The sequence below is a fragment of the Coregonus clupeaformis genome, chromosome 11, assembly GCF_020615455.1.
Source record: "Coregonus clupeaformis isolate EN_2021a chromosome 11, ASM2061545v1, whole genome shotgun sequence".
NCBI classification, from domain to species: domain Eukaryota; kingdom Metazoa; phylum Chordata; class Actinopteri; order Salmoniformes; family Salmonidae; genus Coregonus; species Coregonus clupeaformis.
The window spans coordinates 19,373,132-19,394,014 of record NC_059202.1 but is presented as its reverse complement, the minus strand read 5'-3'; the positions used below and the strand labels follow the sequence as shown (position 1 = coordinate 19,394,014).

General features: G+C 52.7%; 1 protein-coding gene across 1 annotated transcript; it reads right to left on the bottom strand.

The window, feature by feature from the left end:
• Window positions 1-16,790: 16,790 nt before the first annotated feature.
• On the bottom strand, window positions 16,791-18,989 carry LOC123491955 (proline-rich protein 36-like). The gene is made up of 3 exons (XM_045223376.1): window positions 18,673-18,989; window positions 17,733-18,492; window positions 16,791-17,435 (listed from the first exon to the last, which is right to left on the bottom strand). Exons 1-3 carry the CDS (start codon window positions 18,987-18,989, stop codon window positions 16,791-16,793), a joined length of 1,722 nt encoding a protein of 573 aa, XP_045079311.1.
• Between the last annotated feature and the right edge of the window lie 1,894 nt (window positions 18,990-20,883).

The following is a 20,883-nucleotide window of genomic DNA, read 5'->3' as shown; positions in this document are numbered from 1 at the left end:
AGGGTTGTGGGTTCAATTCCCACGGGGAGCCAGTATGAAAAATATAGTGTATGCACTCACTTAACTGTAAGTCGCTCTGGATAAGAGCGTCTGCTAAATGACTAAAATGTAACTGTGATTCTGCTTAGGCAAGGAGCTTTGTGTGGAGTACCCAGGGCTATTGGACTCTTGTAAATGACCTGTTATCAACTGGTTGCTTGGCTACTAAGAACGTAGGAGTTATACTAGTTGTTTCCAGTACACATCAGTACAGATCCAGCTTGGGATTCTCCTTAGTGTGACACAGCACCACCCAGTTCATCAATGCAGAGCTTCTAGACTCCAATAAATCACTGCAGAATGCCTAAGCCGTGCAAGCTTTGACGCCCATGTAGATTCTGGTTTACACCTCACGTGAGTTCCGCGCTGAGAAAATATTTACCCAAATGGCACCCTATCCCCTGTATAGTGCACTACTGTTCCCCCATAGGGCTCTGGTCAAAATAAGTGTACTTTATAAGGAATAGGGTGCCATTTGGGACACACTATGTACATCCAAAGTATGGCCAGGGGGAATGGCCCACCTCATCTCATGTACAGCCCACCGAAGGTTAGCGACCAGACAGACATCTGGTGAAACCGTTGAGACCCAGCTGTCGCCAGCCTGACATCTCCTTGCTCTCAAATGTATCTCCCGCCGCCGGGAGATGAGAAGGAGAGAGGGGGCGGGAAGGAGGGAGGGTACGTAGGTAGGAAGGAAGGAAGGCAGGAAGGAGAGGGAGGGAAGGAAGGAAGGGAGGGGAGGAAGGAAGGAAGGAAGGAAGGAAGGAAGGAAGGAAGGAAGGAAGGAAGGAAGGAAGGAAGGAAGGAAGGAAGGAGAGAGAGAGAAAGAGGGAGGGAAGGAAGGAAGGAAGGAGGGAGAGAGAGAAGGAGGGAGGGAGGGAGGGGACGTAGTTAGGAAGGAAGGAAGGAAGGAAGGAGTAAGAGGGAAGGAGGGAAGGAGAGGGGAAGGAAGGAAGGAAGGAAGGAAGGAAGGAAGGAAGGAAGGAAGGAAGGAAGGAAGGAAGGAAGGAAGGAAGGAAGGAAGGAAGGAGAGGGGAGGGGAGGGGAGGATGGAAGGAAGGAGAGGGAGAGAGAGAGAGAGAGGGAAGGAAGGAAGGACTAGAGAGAGAGAAAGAGGGAAGGAAGGAGGGAGAGAGAGAGGGAAGGAGGGAGTAAAGGAGGGACATCTGCTCACGGGCATGCCTGCCATATCAAGGACATAGCAGAGAGAGAGAGAGAGCGCTGCCAGCCAAGAGGTGGCCGGGGACACTGGCTGAAACAGTAGCCTAGGGTGTTTGGGGGGTGTTGGGTGGGGCGGAGGGGAAGTGGAGGAGAGGAGGGGGGAGGGGAGGGGAGGGGCAGAGGGTGATTGAGGGAAGAGGAGTGGTCAGGGGGTGGGATAGTCAGGGCACTCACTTAGCGTCAAGCAATCACATTCCTCCCCCCTCTTCCTGGAGGTCAGCCTGGGGGACATTGGACAGGGGGATGGAAGGGAGAGGAGTAGAGAAGGAGAGGAGGAGTAGAGAGAAGGAGAGGAGGAGGAGTAGAGAAGGAGAGGAGGAGTAGAGAAGGAGAGGAGGAGTGGAGAGGAGGAGTAGAGAGAAGGAGAGGAGGAGTAGAAAGAAGGAGAAGAGGAGTAGAGAGAAGGAGAGGAGGAGGAGTAGAGAAGGAGAGGAGGAGTAGAGAAGGAGAGGAGGAGTGGAGAGGAGGAGTAGAGAGAAGGATAGGAGGAGTAGAAAGAAGGAGAGGAGGAGTAGAAAAGGAGAGGAGGAGTAGAGAGAAGGAGAGGAGGAGTAGAGAGAAGGAGTAGAGAGAAGGAGAGGAGGAGTAGAGAGAAGGAGAGGAGGAGTAGCGAGAAGGAGAGGAGGAGTAGCGAGAAGGAGAGGAGTAGTAGAGAGAAGGAGAGGAGCAGTGGAGAGGAGCAGTAGAGAGAAGGGAAGGAGGAGGAGTAGAGAGAAGGAGAGGAGGAGTAGAGAGAAGGAGAGGAGGAGTAGAGAGAAGGAGAGGAGGAGTAGCGAGAAGGAGAGGAGGAGTAGAGAGAAGGAGAGGAGGAGTGGAGAGGAGGAGTAGAGAGAAGGAGAGGAGGAGTAGAGAAGGAGAGGAGGAGTAGAGAGGAGGAGAGGAGGAGTAGAGAGAAGGAGAGGAGGAGTAGAGAGAAGGAGAGGAGGAGGAGTAGAGAGAAGGAGAGGAGGAGTGGAGAGGAGGAGAGGAGGAGTGGAGAGAAGGAGAGGAGGAGTGGAGAGAAGGAGAGGAGGAGTGGAGAGAAGGAGAAGAGGAGTAGAGAGAAGGAGAGGAGGAGTAGAGAGAAGGAGAGGAGGAGTAGAGAGAAGGAGAGGAGGAGTAGAGAGAAGGAGACGAGGAGGAGTAGAGGAGGAGAGGAGGAGTAGAGAAGGAGAGGAGGAGTAAAGAAGGAGAGGAGGAGTGGAGAGGAGGAGTAGAGAGAAGGAGAGGAGGAGTAGAGAGAAGGAGAGGAGGAGTAGAGAGGAGGAGAGGAGGAGTAGAGAGAAGGAGAGGAGGAGTAGAGAGCAGGAGAGGAGGAGTAGAGAGAAGGAGAGGAGGAGTAGAGAAGGAGAGGAGTATAGAAGGAGAGGAGGAGTAGAGAAGGAGAGGAGGAGTATAGAAGGAGAGGAGGAGTGGAGAGGAGGAGTAGAGAGAAGGAGAGGAGTAGTAGAGAGAAGGAGAGGAGGAGTAGAGAGGAGGAGAGGAGGAGTAGAGAGAAGGAGAGGAGGAGTAGAGAGCAGGAGAGGAGGAGTGGAGAGAAGGAGAGGAGGAGTAGAGAGAAGGAGAGGAGTAGTAGAGAGAAGGAGGGGAGGAGTAGAGAGAAGGAGAGGAGGAGTAGAGAAGGAGAGGAGGAGTAGCGAGAAGGAGAGGAGGAGTAGAGAAGGAGAGGAGGAGTAGAGAGAAGGAGAGGAGGAGTAGAGAGGAGGAGAGGAGGAGTAGAGAGGAGAGAAGGAGAGGAGGAGTAGAGAGGAGAGAAGGAAAGGAGGAGTAGAGAGAAGGAGAGGAGGAGTAGAGAAGGAGAGGAGGAGTAGAGAGGAGAGAAGGAGAGGAGGAGTAGAGAGAAGGAGAGGAGGAGTAGAGAGAAGGAGAGGAGGAGTAGAGAAGGAGAGGAGGAGTAGAGAGAAGGAGAGGAGGAGTAGAGAGAAGGAGAGGAGGAATAGAGAAGGAGAGGAGGAGTAGAGAGGAGGAGAGGAGGAGTAGAGAAGGAGAGGAGGAGTAGAGAGGAGAGAAGGAGAGGAGGAGTAGAGAGGAGAGAAGGAGAGGAGGAGTAGAGAGAAGGAGAGGAGGAGTAGAGAGAAGGAGAGGAGGAGTAGAGAGGAGAGAAGGAGAGGAGGAGTAGAGAGAAGGAGAGGAGGAGTAGAGAGAAGGAGAGGAGGAGTAGAGAGAAGGAGAGGAGGAGTAGAGAGAAGGAGAGGAGGAGTAGAGAGAAGGAGAGGAGGAGTAGAGAGAAGGAGTCGAGAAAGGAGAGGAGGAGTCGAGAAAGGAGAGGAGGAGTAGAGAGCAGGAGAGGAGGAGTAGAGAGCAGGAGAGGAGGAGTAGAGAGCAGGAGAGGAGGAGTAGAGAGAAGGAGAGGAGGAGTAGAGAGCAGGAGAGGAGAGAAGGAGAGGAGGAGTAGAGAGAAGGAGAGGAGGAGTAGAGAAGGAGAGGAGGAGTAGAGAAGGAGAGGAGTAGTGGAGAGGAGGAGTAGAGGAGGAGTAGAGAAGGAGAGGAGTAGTGGAGAGGAGGAGTAGAGGAGGAGAGTAGGAGTAGAGAGGAGGAGAGGAGGAGTAGAGAAGGAGAGGAGGAGTAGAGAAGGAGAGGAGGAGTAGAGAGAAGGAGAGGAGGAGTAGAGAGGAGAAGATGAGGAGTAGAGAGAAGGAGAGGAGGAGTAGAGAGGAGGAGAGGAGGAGTAGAGAGAAGGAGAGGAGGAGTAGAGAAGGAGAGGAGGAGTAGAGAGGAGAGAAGGAGAGGAGGAGTAGAGAGGAGAGAAGGAGAGGAGGAGTAGAGAGAAGGAGAGGAGGAGTAGAGAGGAGAGAAGGAGAGGAGGAGTAGAGAGAAGGAGAGGAGGAGTATAGAGAAGGAGAGGAGGAGTGAAGAGAAGGAGAGGAAGAGTAGAGAGAAGGAGAGGAGGAGTAGAGAGAAGGAGAGGAGGAGTAGAGAAGGAGAGGTGGAGTAGAGAGAAGTAGAGGAGGAGGAGTAGAGAAGGAGAGGAGGAGTAGAGAGAAGGAGAGGAGGAGTAGAGAGAAGGAGAGGAGGAGTAGAGAGAAGGAGAGGAGGAGTAGAGAAGGAGAGGAGTAGAGAGAAGGAGAGGAGGAGTAGAGAAGGAGAGGAGGAGTAGAGAGAAGTAGAGGAGTAGAGAGAAGGAGAGGAGGAGTAGAGAGAAGGAGAGGAGGAGTAGAGAGAAGGAGAGGAGTAGTAGAGAGAAGGAGAGGAGGAGTAGAGAAGGAGAGGAGGAGTAGAGAAGGAGAGGAGGAGTAAAGAGAAGGAGAGGAGGAGTAGAAAGAAGGAGAGGAGGAGTAGAAGAAGGAGGAGTAGAGAGAGGAGAGGAGGAGTAGAGAGAAGGAGTAGAGAGAAGGAGAGGAGGAGTAGAGAGAAGGAGAGGAGGAGTAGTGAGAAGGAGAGGAGGAGTAGCAAAGAAGGAGAGGAGTAGTAGAGAGAAGGAGAGGAGCAGTGGAGAGAGCAGTAGAGAAGGAAGGAGGAGGAGTGGAGGAGAGGAGTAGAGAGAAGGAGGGAGGAGTAGAGAGAAGGAGAGGAGGAATAGAGAAGGAGAGGAGGAGTAGAGAGAAGGAGAGGAGGAGTGGAGAGGAGGAGTAGAGAGAAGGAGAGGAGGAGTAGAGAAGGAGAGGAGGAGTAGAGAAGGAGAGGAGGAGTAGAGAGGAGGAGAGGAGGAGTAGAGAGAAGGAGAGGAGGAGTAGAGAGAAGGAGAGGAGGAGGAGTAGAGAGAAGAGAGAGGAGTAGAGAGGAGGAGAGGAGGATGGAGAGAAGGAGAGGAGGAGTGGAGAGAAGGAGAGGAGGAGTGAGAGAAGGAGAAGAGGAGAGAGAAGGAGAAGGAGTAGAGAGAAGGAGAGGAGGAGTAGAGAGAAGGAGAGGAGGAGTAGAGAGAAGGAGACGAGGAGGAGTAGAGAGGAGAGGAGGAGTAGAGAAGGAGAGGAGGAGTAAAGAAGGAGAGGAGGAGTGGAGAGGAGGAGTAGAGAGAGAAGAGGAGGAGAGAGAGAAGGAGAGGAGGAGTAGAGAGAGAGGAGAGAAGAGGAGTAGAGAAGGAGAGGAGGAGTAGAGAGCAGGAGAGGAGGAGTAGAGAGAAGGAGAGGAGGAGTAGAGAAGGAGAGGAGTATAGAAGGAGAGGAGGAGTAGAGGAGAGGAGGAGTATAGAAGGAGAGGAGGAGTGAGAGGAGGAGTAGAGAGAAGGAGAGGAGTAGTAGAGAGTAGAAGAGGAGGAGTAGAGAGGAGGAGAGGAGGAGTAGAGAGAAGGAGAGGAGTAGAGAGCAGGAGAGGAGGAGTAGAGGAGGAGAGGAGGAGTAGAGAGAAGGAGGAGGAGTAGAGAGCAGGAGAGGAGGAGTGAGAGAAGGAGAGGAGGAGTAGAGAGAAGGAGGGAGTAGTAGAGAGAAGGAGAGGAGGAGTAGAGAGAAGGAGAGGAGGGAGTAGAGAAGGAGAGGAGGAGTAGAGAAGAAGGAGAGGAGGAGTAGAGAAGGAGAGGAGGAGTAGAGAGAAGGAGAGGAGGAGTAGAGAGGAGGAGAGGAGGAGTAGAGAGGAGAGAAGAGAGGAGGAGTAGAGAGAGAAGGAAAGGAGGAGTAGAGAGAAGGAGAGTAGAGAGAGAAGGAGAGGAGTAGAGAGGGAGAGGAGGAGTAGAGAGTAGAGAGAGGAGTAGAGAGGAGAGAGGAGGGGAGAGAAGGAGAGGAGGAGTAGAGAAGGAGAGGAGTAGTAGAGAGAAGGAGGGAGAGTAGAGAAGGAAGGAGGAGTAGAGAGAAGGAGAGAGAAGGAGTAGAAGGAGAGGAGGAGTAGAGAGAAGTAGAGGAGAAGAGAGAAGGAGTAGAGAGAAGAGGAGAGAGTAGAGAGAAAGGAGAGGAGTAGAGAGAGAAGGAGAGGAGAAGAGAAGGAGAGAGGAGTAGAGAAGGAGAGGAGGAGTAAAGAGAAGGAGAGGAGGAGTAGAGAGAAGGAGAGGAGGAGTAGAGAGAAGGAGAGGAGGAGTAGAGAGAAGGAGAGGAGGAGTAGAGAAGGAGAGGAGGAGTAGAGAGAAGGAGAGGAGGAGTAGAGAAGGAGAGGAGGAGTAGAGAGAAGTAGAGGAGTAGAGAGAAGGAGAGGAGGAGTAGAGAGAAGGAGAGGAGGAGTAGAGAGAAGGAGAGGAGTAGTAGAGAGAAGGAGAGGAGGAGTAGAGAAGGAGAGGAGGAGTAGAGAAGGAGAGGAGGAGTAAAGAGAAGGAGAGGAGGAGTAGAAAGAAGGAGAGGAGGAGTAGAAAAGGAGAGGAGGAGTAGAGAGAATGAGAGGAGGAGTAGAGAGAAGGAGTAGAGAGAAGGAGAGGAGGAGTAGAGAAAGGAGAGGAGGAGAAGCAGAAGGAGAGGAGGAGAAGTAGAAGGAGAGAGAAGTAGAGAGAGAAGGAGAGGAGCAGTGGAGGAGGAGTAGAAGAGAAAGGAAGGGAGGAGTAGAAGGAGAGGAGGAGTAGAGAGAAGGAGAGGAGGAGTAGAGAGAAGGAGAGGAGTAGAGAAGCAGAAGGAGGGAGGAGTAGAGAGAAGGAGAGGAGGAGTAGAAAGAAGGAGGAGAGAGAGGAGAGGAGGAGTAGAGAAGGAGAGGAGGAGTAGAGAGGAGAGGAGGAGTAGAGAGGAGAGAGGAGGAGTAGAGAGAAGGAGAGGAGGAGGAGTAGAGAAGGAGAGGAGGAGTAGAGAGAAGGAGAAGGAGAGGAGAGGGAGAGGAAGGGAGGAGAGAAGGAGAGAGGGAGAGAGGAGGAGAGAGAGAAGGAGAAGAGGAGTAGAGAGAAGGAGAGGAGGAGTAGAGAGAAGGAGGGAGTAGAGAGAAGGAGAGGAGGAGTAGAGAGAAGAGACGAGGAGGAGTAGAGGAGAGAGGAAGATAGAGAAGGAGAGGGAGAAAGAAGGAGAGGAGGAGTGGAGAGGAGGAGTAGAGAGAAGGAGAGGAGGAGTAGAGAGAAGGAGAGAGGAGTAGAGAGGAGGAGGGAGGAGTAGAGAGAAGGAGAGGAGGAGTAGAAGAGAGAGGAGTAGAGAGAAGGAGAGAGGAGTAGAGAAGGAGGAGATAGAAGGAGAGAGAGGAGTAGAGAAGGAGAGGAGGAGAGAAGGAGAGGAGGGTGGAGAGGAGGAGTAGAGAGAAGGAGAGGAGTAGTAGAGAGAAGGAGAGGAGGAGTAGAGAGGAGGAGAGGAGGAGTAGAGAGAAGGAGAGGAGGAGTAGAGAGCAGAGAGGAGGAGGGAGAGAAGGAGAGGAGGAGTAGAGAGAAGGAGAGGAGTAGTAGAGAGAAGGAGGAGGAGAGAGAGAAGGAGAGGAGGAGTAGAGAAGAGAGGAGGAGGAAGGAGAGGAGGAGTAGAGAAGGAGAGGAGGAGTAGAGAGAAGGAGAGGAGGAGTAGAGAGGAGGAGAGGAGGAGTAGAGAGGAGAGAAGGAGAGGAGGAGTAGAGAGGAGAGAAGGAAAGGAGGAGTAGAGAGAAGGAGAGGAGGAGTAGAGAAGGAGAGGAGGAGTAGAGAGGAGAGAAGGAGAGGAGGAGTAGAGAGAAGGAGAGGAGGAGTAGAGAGAAGGAGAGGAGGAGTAGAGAAGGAGAGGAGGAGTAGAGAGAAGGAGAGGAGGAGTAGAGAGAAGGAGAGGAGGAGTAGAGAAGGAGAGGAGGAGTAGAGAGGAGGAGAGGAGGAGAGAGAAGGAGAGGAGGAGTAGAGAGGAGAGAAGGAGAGGAGTAGAGAGGAGAGAAGAGAGGAGGAGTAGAGAGAAGGAGGAGGAGTAGAGAAGGAGAGGAGTAGTAGAGAGGAGGAGGAGTAGAGAGGAGAGAGGAGGAGTAGAGAAGGAGAGGAGGAAGAGAAGGAGAAGAGAGAGAGGAGAGGAGGAGTAGAGAAGGAGAGGAGGAGTAGAGAGAAGGAGAGGAGGAGTAGAGAGAAGGAGAGGAGGAGTGAGAGAGAGAGGAGGAGGAGAGAAGGAGAGGAGGAGGAGAGAAGGAGAGGAGAGTAGAGAGAGAAGGAGAGGAGGAGTAGAGAGAAGGAGAGGAGTAGAGAGAAGGAGAGGAGGAGTAGAGAAGGAGAGGAGGAGAGAGAGAAGAGTAGAGAGAGGAGGAGTCAGAAAGGAGAGGAGGAGTAGAGAGCAGGAGAGAGGAGTAGAGAGCAGGAGAGGAGGAGAGAGCAGGAGAGGAGGAGTAGAGAGAAGGAGAGGAGGAGTAGAGACAGAGAGGAGAGAAGGAGAGAAGTAGAAGAGAGGAGGAGTAGAGAAGGAGAGGAGGAGTAGAGAAGGAGAGGAGTAGTGGAGAGGAGGAGAGAGGAGTGGAGAGGAGAAAAGAGGAGGAGTAGAGGGAAGGAGAGGAGGAGTAGAGAGAAGGAGAGGAGGAGTAGAGAAGGAGAGGAGGAGTAGAGAGAAGAGAGGAGGAGTAGAGAGAAGGAGTCGAGAAAGGAGAGGAGGAGTCGAGAAAGGAGAGAGTAGAGAGAGGAGGAGAGGAGGAGTAGAGAGCAGAGAGGAGGAGTAGAGAGCAGGAGAGAGGAGTAGAGAGAAGAGAGGAGTAGAGAGCAGGAGGAGAGAAGGAGAGGAGGAGAGAGAGGAAGGAGAGTAGAAAGGAGAGGAGGAGAGAAGGAGAGGAGAGTAGAGAGAAGGAGAGGAGGAGTAGAGAGGAAAGGAGAGGAGGAGTAGAGAGGAGGAGAGAGAGAAGGAGAGGAGGAGTAGAGAGAAGGAGAGGAGGAGTAGAGAGAAGGAGAGGAGGAGTGGAGAGGAGAAAAGGAGAGGAGGAGTAGAGAGAAGGAGAGGAGGAGTAGAGAGAAGGAGAGGAGGAGTAGAGAGAAGGAGAGGAGGAGGCTTGTCAAGAGGCTCTCAGTCCCACCTCTGGTCAAGGTAGTGCATTATATAAGGAATATGGTGCCATTTGGGATCCAGACCTGCCAGCATCTATAGTCCTTAAATACCAGAGGATTGGCCGGTCTCAGGTTGTCCTGGTGAATCTGTAATAAAACCAGAGGATGGGCCGGTCTCAGGTTGTCCTGGTGAATCTGTAATAAAACCAGAGGATTGGCCGGTCTCAGGTTGTCCTGGTGAATCTGTAATAAAACCAGAGGATTGGCCGGTCTCAGGTTGTCCTGGTGAATCTGTAATAAAACCAGAGGATTGGCCGGTCTCAGGTTGTCCTGGTGAATCTGTAATAAAACCAGAGGATTGGCGGTCTCAGGTTGTCCTGGTGAATCTGTAATAAAACCAGAGGATTGGCCGGTCTCAGGTTGTCCTGGTGAATCTGTAATAAAACCAGAGGATGGGCCGGTCTCAGGTTGTCCTGGTGAATCTGTAATAAAACCAGAGGATTGGCGGTCTCAGGTTGTCCTGGTGAATCTGTAATAAAACCAGAGGATTGGCCGGTCTCAGGTTGTCCTGGTGAATCTGTAATAAAACCAGAGGATTGGCCGGTCTCAGGTTGTCCTGGTGAATCTGTAATAAAACCAGAGGATTGGCCGGTCTCAGGTTGTCCTGGTGAATCTGTAATAAAACCAGAGGATTGGCCGGTCTCTGGTTGTCCTGGTGAATCTGTAATAAAACCAGAGGATTGGCCGGTCTCAGGTTGTCCTGGTGAATATGTAATAAAACCAGAGGATTGGCCGGTCTCAGGTTGTCCTGGTGAATCTGTAATAAAACCAGAGGATTGGCCGGTCTCAGGTTGTCCTGGTGAATCTGTAATAAAACCAGAGGATTGGCCGGTCTCAGGTTGTCCTGGTGAATCTGTAATAAAACCAAGGCTCTATTTAGCAAACGTAATTACTCAGACTATGTAGTCAGACACACAACAGAGTCATGTTGAGAAGGTCGTAGGGCAGGAGCAGGGAGAACATAGCAAGCTGTATTTACAGCTAGTGCGGCTTAGAATATCATACTAGAATTGTCCTAAACAGGACGCAGAAGGCAGACTAAACTGATAGTCAACTGATTTTCTTCACCAAAAATGTACACTTTACCAAGCACATTACATTGCCTTTTTGTTGGCCCAAGTATTGCGGTCAGTGTCAGTCGATGAAGGGAGGTACTGCCCCTTGTTGGAGAACAGTGGAATGAAATGTGTCTTGATTGAGAGTTTAAAGGCCAAGTGCAATCAAAATTCAGTTTTTCCAGTTTTTCCTACGTGTTGTATCATATTGTACAACAGCTGATAAAACTAACAGTGTGAACACATTTTATCAGTGTTGTTTCCTGATAGCTGCTGGTTGAAAATACAATCTACACAATACTTTCTAATCAGCAGGTTTTTTTATGGGTGGAGTTTCGACTTGCCTGGTGACATCACCAGGCGGTACATTAGTTAAAGGTCCAGTGCATTCAAAAACATGATTTTCCTGTGTTTTATATATATTTCCACACTGAGCTGTTTGAAAAGACCGCCTGAAATTTCAACCTGTTTTGGTGGGATGGAGTTTTGTCCTGCCTGGTGACATCACGAGGCGGTAAATTAGTTAATAGACCAATAAGATAGAAAATTCCGAACCTCTCTGCCAATAACAGCTAGTTTTCGGTTTTCCCCTCCCCACTCAAACCCCTGCCAGACAGTCCTAGCTAAATTATTGCTTCGGAAATAGTATTTAGCTAAAAAGCTATTTTTTGTTTATTTTTGACCATTTTAATGGATAACAGTAAGTTACCCAGAAAATGATTTGATATTGATATAAAATGGCTGCATTGGGCCTTTAAAGTGTTGAGGAAAATAAATGTTGTAATGTTGAGAAGAAGCTTTAGGTTAATGTAAAGAGTAACGTAATCAAATCAAATGTTCAAATCAAATCAAATTGCATTCGTCACATGCGCCGAATACAACAGGTTTAGACCTTAGAGTGAAATGCTTACTGACAAGCCCTTAACCAACAATGCAGTTTAAAGAAAAATAAGTGTTAAGTAAAAAAATAGATAAGTAAAAAATAACAAATAAAGAGTGATGTAAAGAGCAATGTATGCAGGAATATTAATCATGCACACAATAACCGCAAACATTCAGGCTGCTAAATATATCACCCAGAACATCTGCAAAATGCATCAGGGCTCGTTCTGGAATGTATTTGCATTGCCTTTCCCATGGCTGAGTGAGGAATCCCAAGCTCTCAGCACTGAAGAACATATGGGGGTTTCAGAAGTACACTGCCTTCAGAAAATATTCACACCCCTTGACTTATTCCACGTTTTGTTGTTACAGACTGAATTCAAAATGGATGAAATATAAAAAAAAATTCCCCCTTACACATCTACACACAATACCTCATAATGACAAAGTGAGAAAACATGTTTTAGACATTTTAGAAAATGTATTGGAAATGAAATACAGAAAATATCTATATTCACACCTCTGAGTCAATACTCTGTAGAAGCACCTTTGTCAGTGATTATAGCTGTGAGTCTTTCTGGGTAAGTCTCTAAGAGCTTTCCACACCTGGATTGTGCAACATTTTCCCATTATTCTTTAAAAGATTCTTCAACCTCTGTCAAATTGATTGTTGATCATTGCAAGGCAACCATTTTCATGTCTTGTCATAGATTTTCAAGTAGATTTAAGTCAAAACTGTAACTCGGCCACTCAGGAACATTCACCGTCTTCTTGGTAAGCAACTCCAATGCAGATTTGGCCTTGTGTTTTAGGTTATTGTCCTGTTGAAAGGTGAATTCATCTCCCAGTGTCTGTTGGAAAGCAGACTGAACCTGTCACGCCCTGACATTGAGATCTCTAGTTGGGTTGGTCAGGGTGTGAAATCTAATTTATATATTTCTATGTTGGCCGGGTGTGGTTCCCAATCAGAGGCAGCTGTCGGTCGTTGTCTCTGATTGGGGATCATACTTAGGCAGCCATGTTGCCTACCTTAGTTGTGGGATCTTGTTTCTGTTTGGCTTGTTTGATGTTTAGCCTCTTGAACTTCACGTTCTGTTGGATTTTGTTATTTTGACTATGTACGCATACCACGCTGCACCTTGGTCCGATCCTTTACACAACGAACGTGACAGAACCAGGTTTTCCTCTCGGACGTTGCCTGTGATTAGCTCCATTCTGTTTCTTTTTTATTCTGAAAAACTCCCCAGTTCTTAACGATTACAAGCATACCCATAACATGATGCAGCCACCACTATGCTTGAAAATATGGAGAGTGGTACTCTGTAATGTGTTGTATTGGATTTGCCCCAAATTAAACACTTTCCCTTCAGGACAAAAAGTTAATTGCTTTGCCACATTTTTTCTAGTATTGCAAACAGGATGCATGTTTTGGAATATTTTTTATTGTATAGGCTTCCTTCTTTTCACTATATCAGTTAGCTTAGTAAGGTGGAGTAAGTACAATGTTGTTGATCCATCCTCAGTTTTCTCCAATCACAGCCATTAAACTCCGTAATTGTTTTGGCCTCATGGTGAAATCCCTGAGCGGTTTCCTTCCTCTCCAGCAACTGGGTTAGGAAGGACGCCTGTATCTTTGTAGTAACTGGGTGTATTGATACACCATCCAAAGTGTAACTAATAACTTCACCATGGTCAAAGGGATATTCAATGTCAGCTTTTTATTTTATTTTTACCCATCTACCAATAGTCCCCGAGCCGACTAGGTGAAAAATCTGTCGATGTGCCCTTAAGCAAGGCACTTAACCCTAATTGCTCATGTAAGTCGCTCTGGATAAGAGCGTCTGCTAAATGACTAAAATGTAAAATGTAAATGTAATAGGTGCCCTTCTTTGTGAAGCATTAAAAAACCTCCCTGGTCTTTGTGGTTGAATCTGTGGTTGAAATTCACTGCTCGACTGAGGGACCTTACAGATAATTGTATGTGTGGGGTACAGATGAAGAAGTCTTTCGAAAATCATGTTAAACACTATTATTGCACACAGAGTGAGTCCATGCAACTTATTATGTGACTTGTTAAGCAAATGTGTAACCCTGAACTTATTTAGGCTTGCCATAACAAAGGGGTTGAATGCTTATTGACTCTAGACATTTCAGCTTATCATTTTTTATTAATTTCTAAAAACTAAAAACATAATTCCACTTTGACATTATGGGGTATTGTGTGTAGGCCAGTAAAAAAAATCTCAATTTAATCAATTTTAAATCCAGGCTGTAACACAATACAATGTTGAAAAAGTAAAGGGATACATTCTGAAGGCACTGCACCCCTTGGGATACATTCTGAAGGCACTGCACCCCTTGGGATACATTCTGAAGGCACTGCACCCATTGGGATACATTCTGAAGGCACTGCACCCCTTGGGATACATTCTGAAGGCACTGCACCCCTTGGGATACATTCTGAAGGCACTGCACCCCTTGGGATACATTCTGAAGGCCCTGTAGCCTTTTCTTAACTCTGATTATGGGTGTGAGGTTGTGGGGATGTACAGGGTGTGTATGTGTGTGTGTGAGAAAGAGAGAGAGAGGGGGGGATTAGTGTGTGTGTGTGAGTGTGTGTGTGCGCTTGTGTGTATGTGTGTGTGTGAGTGTGTAACAGTAGCAACATAGATTTATAAGATAGATCCAACATGCTATTTTTGTGTTAATCCTGAAGAAGGCATATACAGTGCATTCGAAAAGTATTCAGACCCCTTGACTTTTTCCACATTTTGTTACGTTACAGCCTTATTGTAAAATAGATTAAATAGTTTTTTTCCCCTCATCAATCTACACACAATACCCCATAATGACAAAGCAAAAACAGACCCTTTGCTATGAGACTCGAAATTGAGCTCAGGTGCATCCTGTTTCCATTGACCATCCTTGAGATGTTTCTACAACTTGATTGGAGTCCACCTGTGGTAAATTCAATTGATTGGACATGATTTGGAAAGGCACACATCTGTCTATATAAGGTCCCACAGTTGACAGTGCATGTCAGAGCAAAAACCAAGCCATGAGGTCGAAGGAATTGTCCGTCGAGCTCCGAGACAAGATTATGTCGAGGCACAGATCTGGGGAAGGGTCCCAAAAAATGTCTGCAGCATTGAAGGGGGGAAAAAAACAATTTAATCAGTTTTACAATAAAGCTGTAACGTAACAAAATGTGGAAAAAGTCAAGGGGTCTGAATACTTTCCGAATGCGCTGTAAACCGTTTTTTTCTTCTTCATTAAATGGATAGACGGACAACTATTTTGGGTGTGTGTCGTTCTGTTGTAAACTCTAGAACTACCGTCGCCCAAACTTCTAAATAGTCAAATACGATAATATTATTATAATCCCCCATAATACACCAAAATACAAACGCACACACGCACTCTCAGTTGTGTGTCCAAGGGTTAAGGGTTAAGGGTTAAGGGTTAAGGGTTAGGTTAAGGGTTAAGGGTTAAGTGAATGTGTCTTCCAGAGAAGAGCAGAGAACATCATTAGCCATCAGACCGATGTTCATTTACCATGGAGGAACATTCTCTAACTGCAGATTTTCCTTTTTAATAAAATAACACGGTTATATTGTCTTAATCCTGAAGAAGGAATGTATATCATGTGCAACTTTAAAACATTTTCAAACGTTACTTTCTGTTTGTCAGCAGCTCAGCAACGTTTTTTTTTGGGGGTATAAGTCTTCCTACTCATATTACTAGCCCATATTGGAATAATCCATCAAATAGAGAACTCTCAGTATGAGCGTGTCTCTCAGTAGGTGAATGTGTCTTCCAGCGAAGAGCAGAGGACACCGTCCATTAACCAGCAGACTGATGTTTATCTACCATGCAGGAACAGATCCTTATCTAACTGCATGTTTACCTATAGCCTCTCAAATGGCACCCTATTCCCTATTTAGTGCACTACTTTTGACCAGGGCCCGTAGGGAACAGGGTGCCATTTGGGACGCAGGACCTGAAGGCCTTCCTTCTCTTTCATAACCGCCAACTGCAGACTGATCAGTAGGTTCCTACTCTGTTATGGATCGACTAAACTACAAAGAACACATTCATTACTATTCTGATTTATCAACATGAACTCTGATAAGAAGGTTACAATAAAATAAATATATAAACTATTATATAAACATAGGGCGTGATTGGTAAAACAGATTGTTTCTAAACATGTCAATGAGACAATCAAGTTGAAGACGGCTTAGGTCCCCCTGTAACTTAACCTTAGGCCCCCTGTAACTTAACCTTAGGCCCCCCTGTAACTTAACCTTAGGCCCCCCTGTAAATTAACCTTAGGCCCCCTGTAACTTAACCTTAGGCCCCCTGTAACTTAACCTTAGGCCCCCTGTAACATAACCTTAGGCCCCCTGTAACTTAACCTTAGGCCCCCCTGTAACTTAACCTTAGGCCCCCTGTAACTTAACCTTAGGCCCCCTGTAACTTAACCTTAGGCCCCCCTGTAACTTAACCTTAGGCCCCCCTGTAACTTAACCTTAGGCCCCCCTGTAACTTAACCTTAGGCCCCCTGTAACTTAACCTTAGGCCCCCTGTAAACCCAACCTTAGGCCCCCTGTAACTTAACCTTAGGCCCCCTGTAACTTAACCTTAGGCCCCCTGTAACTTAACCTTAGGCCCCCTGTAACTTAACCTTAGGCCCCCTGTAACTTAACCTTAGGCCCCCTGTAACCAACTAGGCCCCCTGTAACTCAACCTAGGCCCCCCTGCTTAACCTTAGGCCGCCCCTGTAACTTAACCTTAGGCCCCCTGCAACTAACCCAGGCCCCCTGCAACTTAACCTTAGGCCCCCTGTAACAACCTTAGGCCCCCCTGTAACTTAACCTTAGGCCCCCTGTAACTTAACCTTAGGCCCCCTGTAACCAACCTTAGGCCCCCTGTAACTTAACCTTAGGCCCCCCTGTAACTTAACCTTAGGCCCCCCTGTAACTTAACCTTAGGCCCCCCTGTAACTTAACCTTCTGAGACCCATGGGTTCCCTACACAAGCGTATGTCTCCTCTAAGGTGTGGAAAAAAAGAAATCCTGAAATAAACATTCTGAGCCAGAGCTAGAAAGTGTTGTAAGGTAGGGTAGGTAGTGTTGTAAGGTAGGGTAGGTAGTGTTGTAAGGTAGGGTAGGTAGTGTTGTAAGGTAGGTAGTGTTGTAAGTGTAGGGCAGGCAGTGGCCAGGAAGCAGGGCAGGCAGGCTGTGGCAGGGCAGGCAGTGCTGCAAGGCAGGGCAGGCAGTGCACGGGCAGGCAGGGCAGGGCTGCGGCGTGCAGGGCAGGCAGTGCTTGCAAGGCAGGGCAGGCAGGCGGCCAAGGCTGCGTCAGGCAGGGCAGGCAGATGTGGCAGGGAGGAGTGGCCGTGCAAGGCAGGGCAGGCAGTGAGGCCGGGCGGCAGGGCAGGTCAGAGGCCAGAAGGCAGGGCAGGCGGATGGCGGCAAGGCAGGCCAGTATGCAGCGCCAGGCTGCAGGATCAGGCAGTGTGGCAGGCAGGCAGGCTAAAGGCAGGCGCAGCAGTTGCGCGGGCAGTGCTGTAGGCAGGGCAGTAGTGGGCAGGTTGCAGGCAGGGTAGTGCAGGCAGGGCAGGCAGTGCGTGGGGCGTGCAGTGGCAGGCAGTCTGTGGGCAGGGCTAAGGCGAAAGGTGCAGTGGGGCTGCAGGGCAGGCAGGCCAGGCGGCAGGGCAGGCGTTCAGGAAGCAGGCAGCAGTGCGCGGGCAGGGCAGGTCAGTGCCAGCAAGGCAAGGGCTGGCAGTTCAGGCTGTGGCAGGGCAGGCAGTGCTAGGCAGCAGGGCAGGCAGGCGCAGTAAGGGGCGGGGTGGCAGTGCTGTGGGGCAGGGCAGGCAGCAGCAGGCTGCAGGCGGCAGTGTTAGGTAGCAGGGCAGGGCACAGCGGCAGGGCAGGCAAGTGCTGGCCAGAGGCAGGACTAGGGGTAGGAGTGGCAGGCAGGGCAGGAGGCATGAGAGGGCAGGCAGTCAGGCGGAGACAGGGCACGTAGGCTGCAGGTGCAGGGTCAGGCAGGGCAGGTAGGTGCTGTAAGGCAGGGCAGGCCGTGCAGGCTGGCAGGGCAGGCAGTGCTGGAAGGTAGCAGGTGAAGTGTTGGCAGGTGAAAACAGGCAGGCAGTGCCAGGAGGCGGGTGGATGCAAGGCAGCGCAGGCAGGCCCAGGGGCAGGGCGAGGCAGGCGCGCAGAGGCAGGGCAGTGCTGGGTAAGGCAGGCAGGCGCCAGGAAGGCAGTGGCAGGCAGTGCCAGAGCCAGGGGCAGGTACAGTTCCAGGCTGCAGGTGTGCAGGCGTGCAGGAGGGCAGGGCAGCAAGGCCGGGCAGGAGTGCGCAGGCAGTGGAGCCAGGACGCAGGCAGTGCCCGGGCAGGGAGCAGGCAGGGCTGTGGCTGTAGGTGCAGGCGTGCCAGGCTGCAGGGCAGGCAGCTGTCATGGTAGGCGTGCAGGGGGAGGTAGTGGCTGGCTTCAGGAGCGGGAGGCAGGGCAGGCAGTGGCCAGGCTGCAGGGCAGGTTGCCACGCAGGGCAGGCAAGGCCCAGGCAGGGCAGGCAGGCAGGGAGGCAGGCAGAAGGCAGGCAGGGGGAGGCAGGGCAGGGCATAAGTACACAGGGTGCGGGCAGTGTCAGGCAGCAGGGCAGGCAGGAGAAGCCAGGGGCGGCCGAAGGCAGGGCAGGCAGTGTCGGGCAAGGCAGGGTGGAGAAGAGTGCCAGGCGGCAGGCAGTGCCAAGGTGTAGGCAGAGCAGAAAGGCAGGCAGTGCCAGGGAAGGCAGGGCAGTGTGAGGCTGTGGAGGGCAGCAGCAGTGCAGGCGGTGGCAGGGGGAGCAGCCGAAAGGCAGGCTGCAGGGCAGTGCAGTAGTCCGGCAGGTGCAGGCAGTGCAGTTCGGCAGGCAGTGTCGGCTAGCAGGGCAGGCAGGGCAGGCAGTGTGCGGGGCAGGCAGTGCAGGAGAGCAAGAGCAGTGCCAGAAGTGCTGCAGGGCAGGTGGCAGCTCAGGGGAGGCCAGGCAGGGCAGGCAGTGCAAGCCCGGCAGGCAGGGCAGGCAGCGGGCTGTGGGGACGGCAGGGCAGGCGAGCGCCAGGCTGGCAGGCAGGCCAGTGGCAGGGCAGGCAGGCTCAGGCGCAGGGCGGCGTTCAGTGGGCTGGGAGGCAGGAGGGGTGGCAGGCAGTGCTGCTGCGAGGGCAGGGTGCAGGTGCTGTAAGGCAGGGCAGGCAGTGGCTGCGCAGGCAGCAGGCAGGCAGGCGCTGGTGCAGGGCAGGCGAGTGGCCAGGGGCAGGGCAGTGCAGTGGCCAGGGCAGGGCAGGCAGCGACAAGGCTACAGGGCAGGCAGCGCTGCAGGGCGTGGCAGGCAGTGTTGTCCAGGCTGGCAGGGTAGGCGGGTACAGGGGCGGCAGAGAGGGCAGGGCAGTGCAGCAGGCAGGCAGGGCGAGGAAGGCAGTGCCAGGCAGCAGCAGGCAGGCGCGCCAGGGCTGAGAGGCAGGCAGGCAGGCTGCAGGGTCAGTGCTCGAAGGCAGGGAGACAAGGTCAGGCTGGAAGGCAGGGCAGGCAGCAAGCAGGCTGGAGGAGTGGGCAGGCAGGTCTTGCAGGCGCAGGCAGGTGAAAGTGGCCAGGCTGCAGGGCAGGTGCAGTGCTTGAAGGCGGGGCAGGCAGTGCTACCCGGGCGCCGGGCCATGCAGGGCAGGCAGTGGCTGTAAGGCAGGGCAGGGGCCAGTAGGGCAGGCAGGGCCAGGCTGCAGGGCAGGCAGCAGCCAGAAGGCTAGTAGGGGAGTGCTGTGAGGCAGGTGAAGGTAGTGGCTGTAGGCAGGTGCAGGCAGTGGCTAGCAGGGGGTAGTGGCGGCGGGCGGCAGTGCTAGGCAGGGCAGGCAGGGGGCGGCCGGCTGCAGGGAAATGGGCAGGCAGTTGGCAAGGCAGGGCATGCACAAGGCAGGCCAGGCAGGTGCAGGTGGCAGGCAGGCCAGGCAGTGGCTGCAGCGGCAGGGCAGGCATGCCTGAAGGCGGGCAGGCAGTATGTGTGGCTGCAGGGCAGGCAGTGCCAGAACGCAGGGCAAAGGAGTGTCAGGCTGGAAGGCAGGGCAGGCAGTCCTGGTTCAGGCAGGCGGGCAGGCCGCAGGCAAGGCAGGGCAGGCAGTGCTGGGAGGGCAGGCGGTGCTGTGAAGGCAGGGCAGGCAGGCAAACAGGAGTTGGCAGGGTGCAGGCAGTGTCAGGCGGGCAGTGCTGTGGCTGCAGGGCAGGGCAGTGCTCTCAGGTAGGGCAGTGGCGGGCAGGCTGTACGCAGGGCAGGCAGTGGCAGGTGGAGTGGTGACAGAGCAGGCAGGGCGGGCTGGGTAGGCACTGCAGGGTAGGTAGGCAGTGCTGTGGGTTCAGTGGTCACCCGGCGGGGCAGGCAGCGTTGTAAGGCAGGGGAGTGGCGCCAGGTCAGGCCAGCAGGGCAGGGCAGTGAAAGGCCAGGCTGCAGTGCAGGCAGGTGCTGTGGGCAGGCGCAGTAAGCAGTGCTGTAGCACCAGGGCAGGCTGCCCAGGGCAGGGCAGGCAGTGTAGGCGGCAGGGCAGGCAGCCAGGAGCGGGCAGTGCCAGGCGGCAGGGCCACAGAGGCAGGCTGCAGGCCAGGCAGTGTGCAAGCAGGCAGTGCTGAGCAAGGCAGGTGCAGGCAGTGGCTGCAAGGCAGGGCAGGCAGCGCTCAGGCTGCAGGTGGCAGGCAGGCCGTGGGCAGGGCAGGCAGTGCCGTGTAGGTGGCAGGGCAGGCAGTGCCGCAGGCAGGGCAGGCTGTGCCGAGGCGAGGCAGGCAGTGGCCAGGCTAGGCAGGGCAGGTGCAGTGCTGATGGGCTGCAGGCAGGCAGGTGTTCAGGCAAGGGCAGTGGGCATAGTTGTGGCGTGGTTGCGATGAGGTGCGAAAGGCAGGGAGGCCCAGAAGGCGTGTGGGTAGGCAAGTGGGTGGGTAGGTAGGGGCAGGCAGTGCTGTAAGGCAGGGCAGGCAAGTTCACATGTGGCAGGCGGTTGTGGGGCAGGCAGGCGTGCTGTGAAGGCAGGGCAGGTAGTGGTGGTGGGTTGCAGGGCAGGTGCAGTGCCAGGCAGGGCAGGGTGGCAGGCAGTGGCGGCTGTGCAGGGCAGGCAGGTGCCAGAAGTGGCAGGCAGTGCCAGGCAGGCAGGGCAGGCAGCGCCAGGCTGGCAAGGCAGGTGGGCCGGGCTGGGCAGGGTAGTGTCAGCGTGGTAGGCAGTGTGCTGCTGGCAAAGGGGCAGTGCGAGGAGAGCTGTGCAGAGGAAAGGCAGAGTGTTGCAGGGCAGGGTGCAGGTTATTGTACAGTAGGCAAGGCGGCAGTGCTGGGTACAGCAGGTGCAGGCCAGGCGGCAGGGCAGGCAGTGCAAGGCAGGCAGTGCGCAGAGAAGTGCAGTGGCAGGCAGTGCTGCAAGTAAGGCAGGGCAGGCAGTGCTGCGGATGGTGTAGCAGGTGCAGAGCTGTGTAGAGGGCGAGGCAGCGCTGGCAAGGCAGGCAGTTAGTAGTGGCTTGTAGGGACAGGCAGGCAGGCGCAGGCGCAGGGGCAGGCAGTGCTGCCAGGACAGGGCAGGCGAGGGGCCGGAAGGGCAGGGCAGGCCAGTGCTGGAGTGCTGTGGCTGCAGGGTAGGTAGGGCCTGGTAAGGCAGGGCATACAGTGTCAGTGAAGGCAGGCAGTGCTCAGGTAAGGTGGCAGGGCAGTGTCAGGCAGGTAGGCAGGTGCAGTGGATGTGCAGGCAGAGGCAGGCAGAGGGTTGGAGGGAAAAGCCAGTGTGGGTGGCAGGGCAGGCAGTGGCCAGGCGTGGCAGGGCAGGTTGATGGAGGCGCGGTGCAAGGTAGGGGCAGGCGAGTGGTTGTGGGCGGCAGGTAGGTAGTGCCAGGTGAAGGCAGG

Coding starts and splice junctions, on each gene's coding strand:
- LOC123491955 (XM_045223376.1), bottom strand. CDS start 18,989: ATGCCTGCCCTGCCGCTGCAGCCACTGCCTGGCCTGCCTGCCACCTGC. Junction 18,493..18,672: donor GCCACTGCCTGCCCTGCATG/GCCCGGCGCCCG, acceptor CTGACCCTGCAG/CCTGCCTGCCTGCCTCTCAG. Junction 17,436..17,732: donor TCTGCTCTGCCTACACCTTG/GCACTGCCTGCC, acceptor CTACCATGACAG/CTGCCTGCCCTGCAGCCTGG.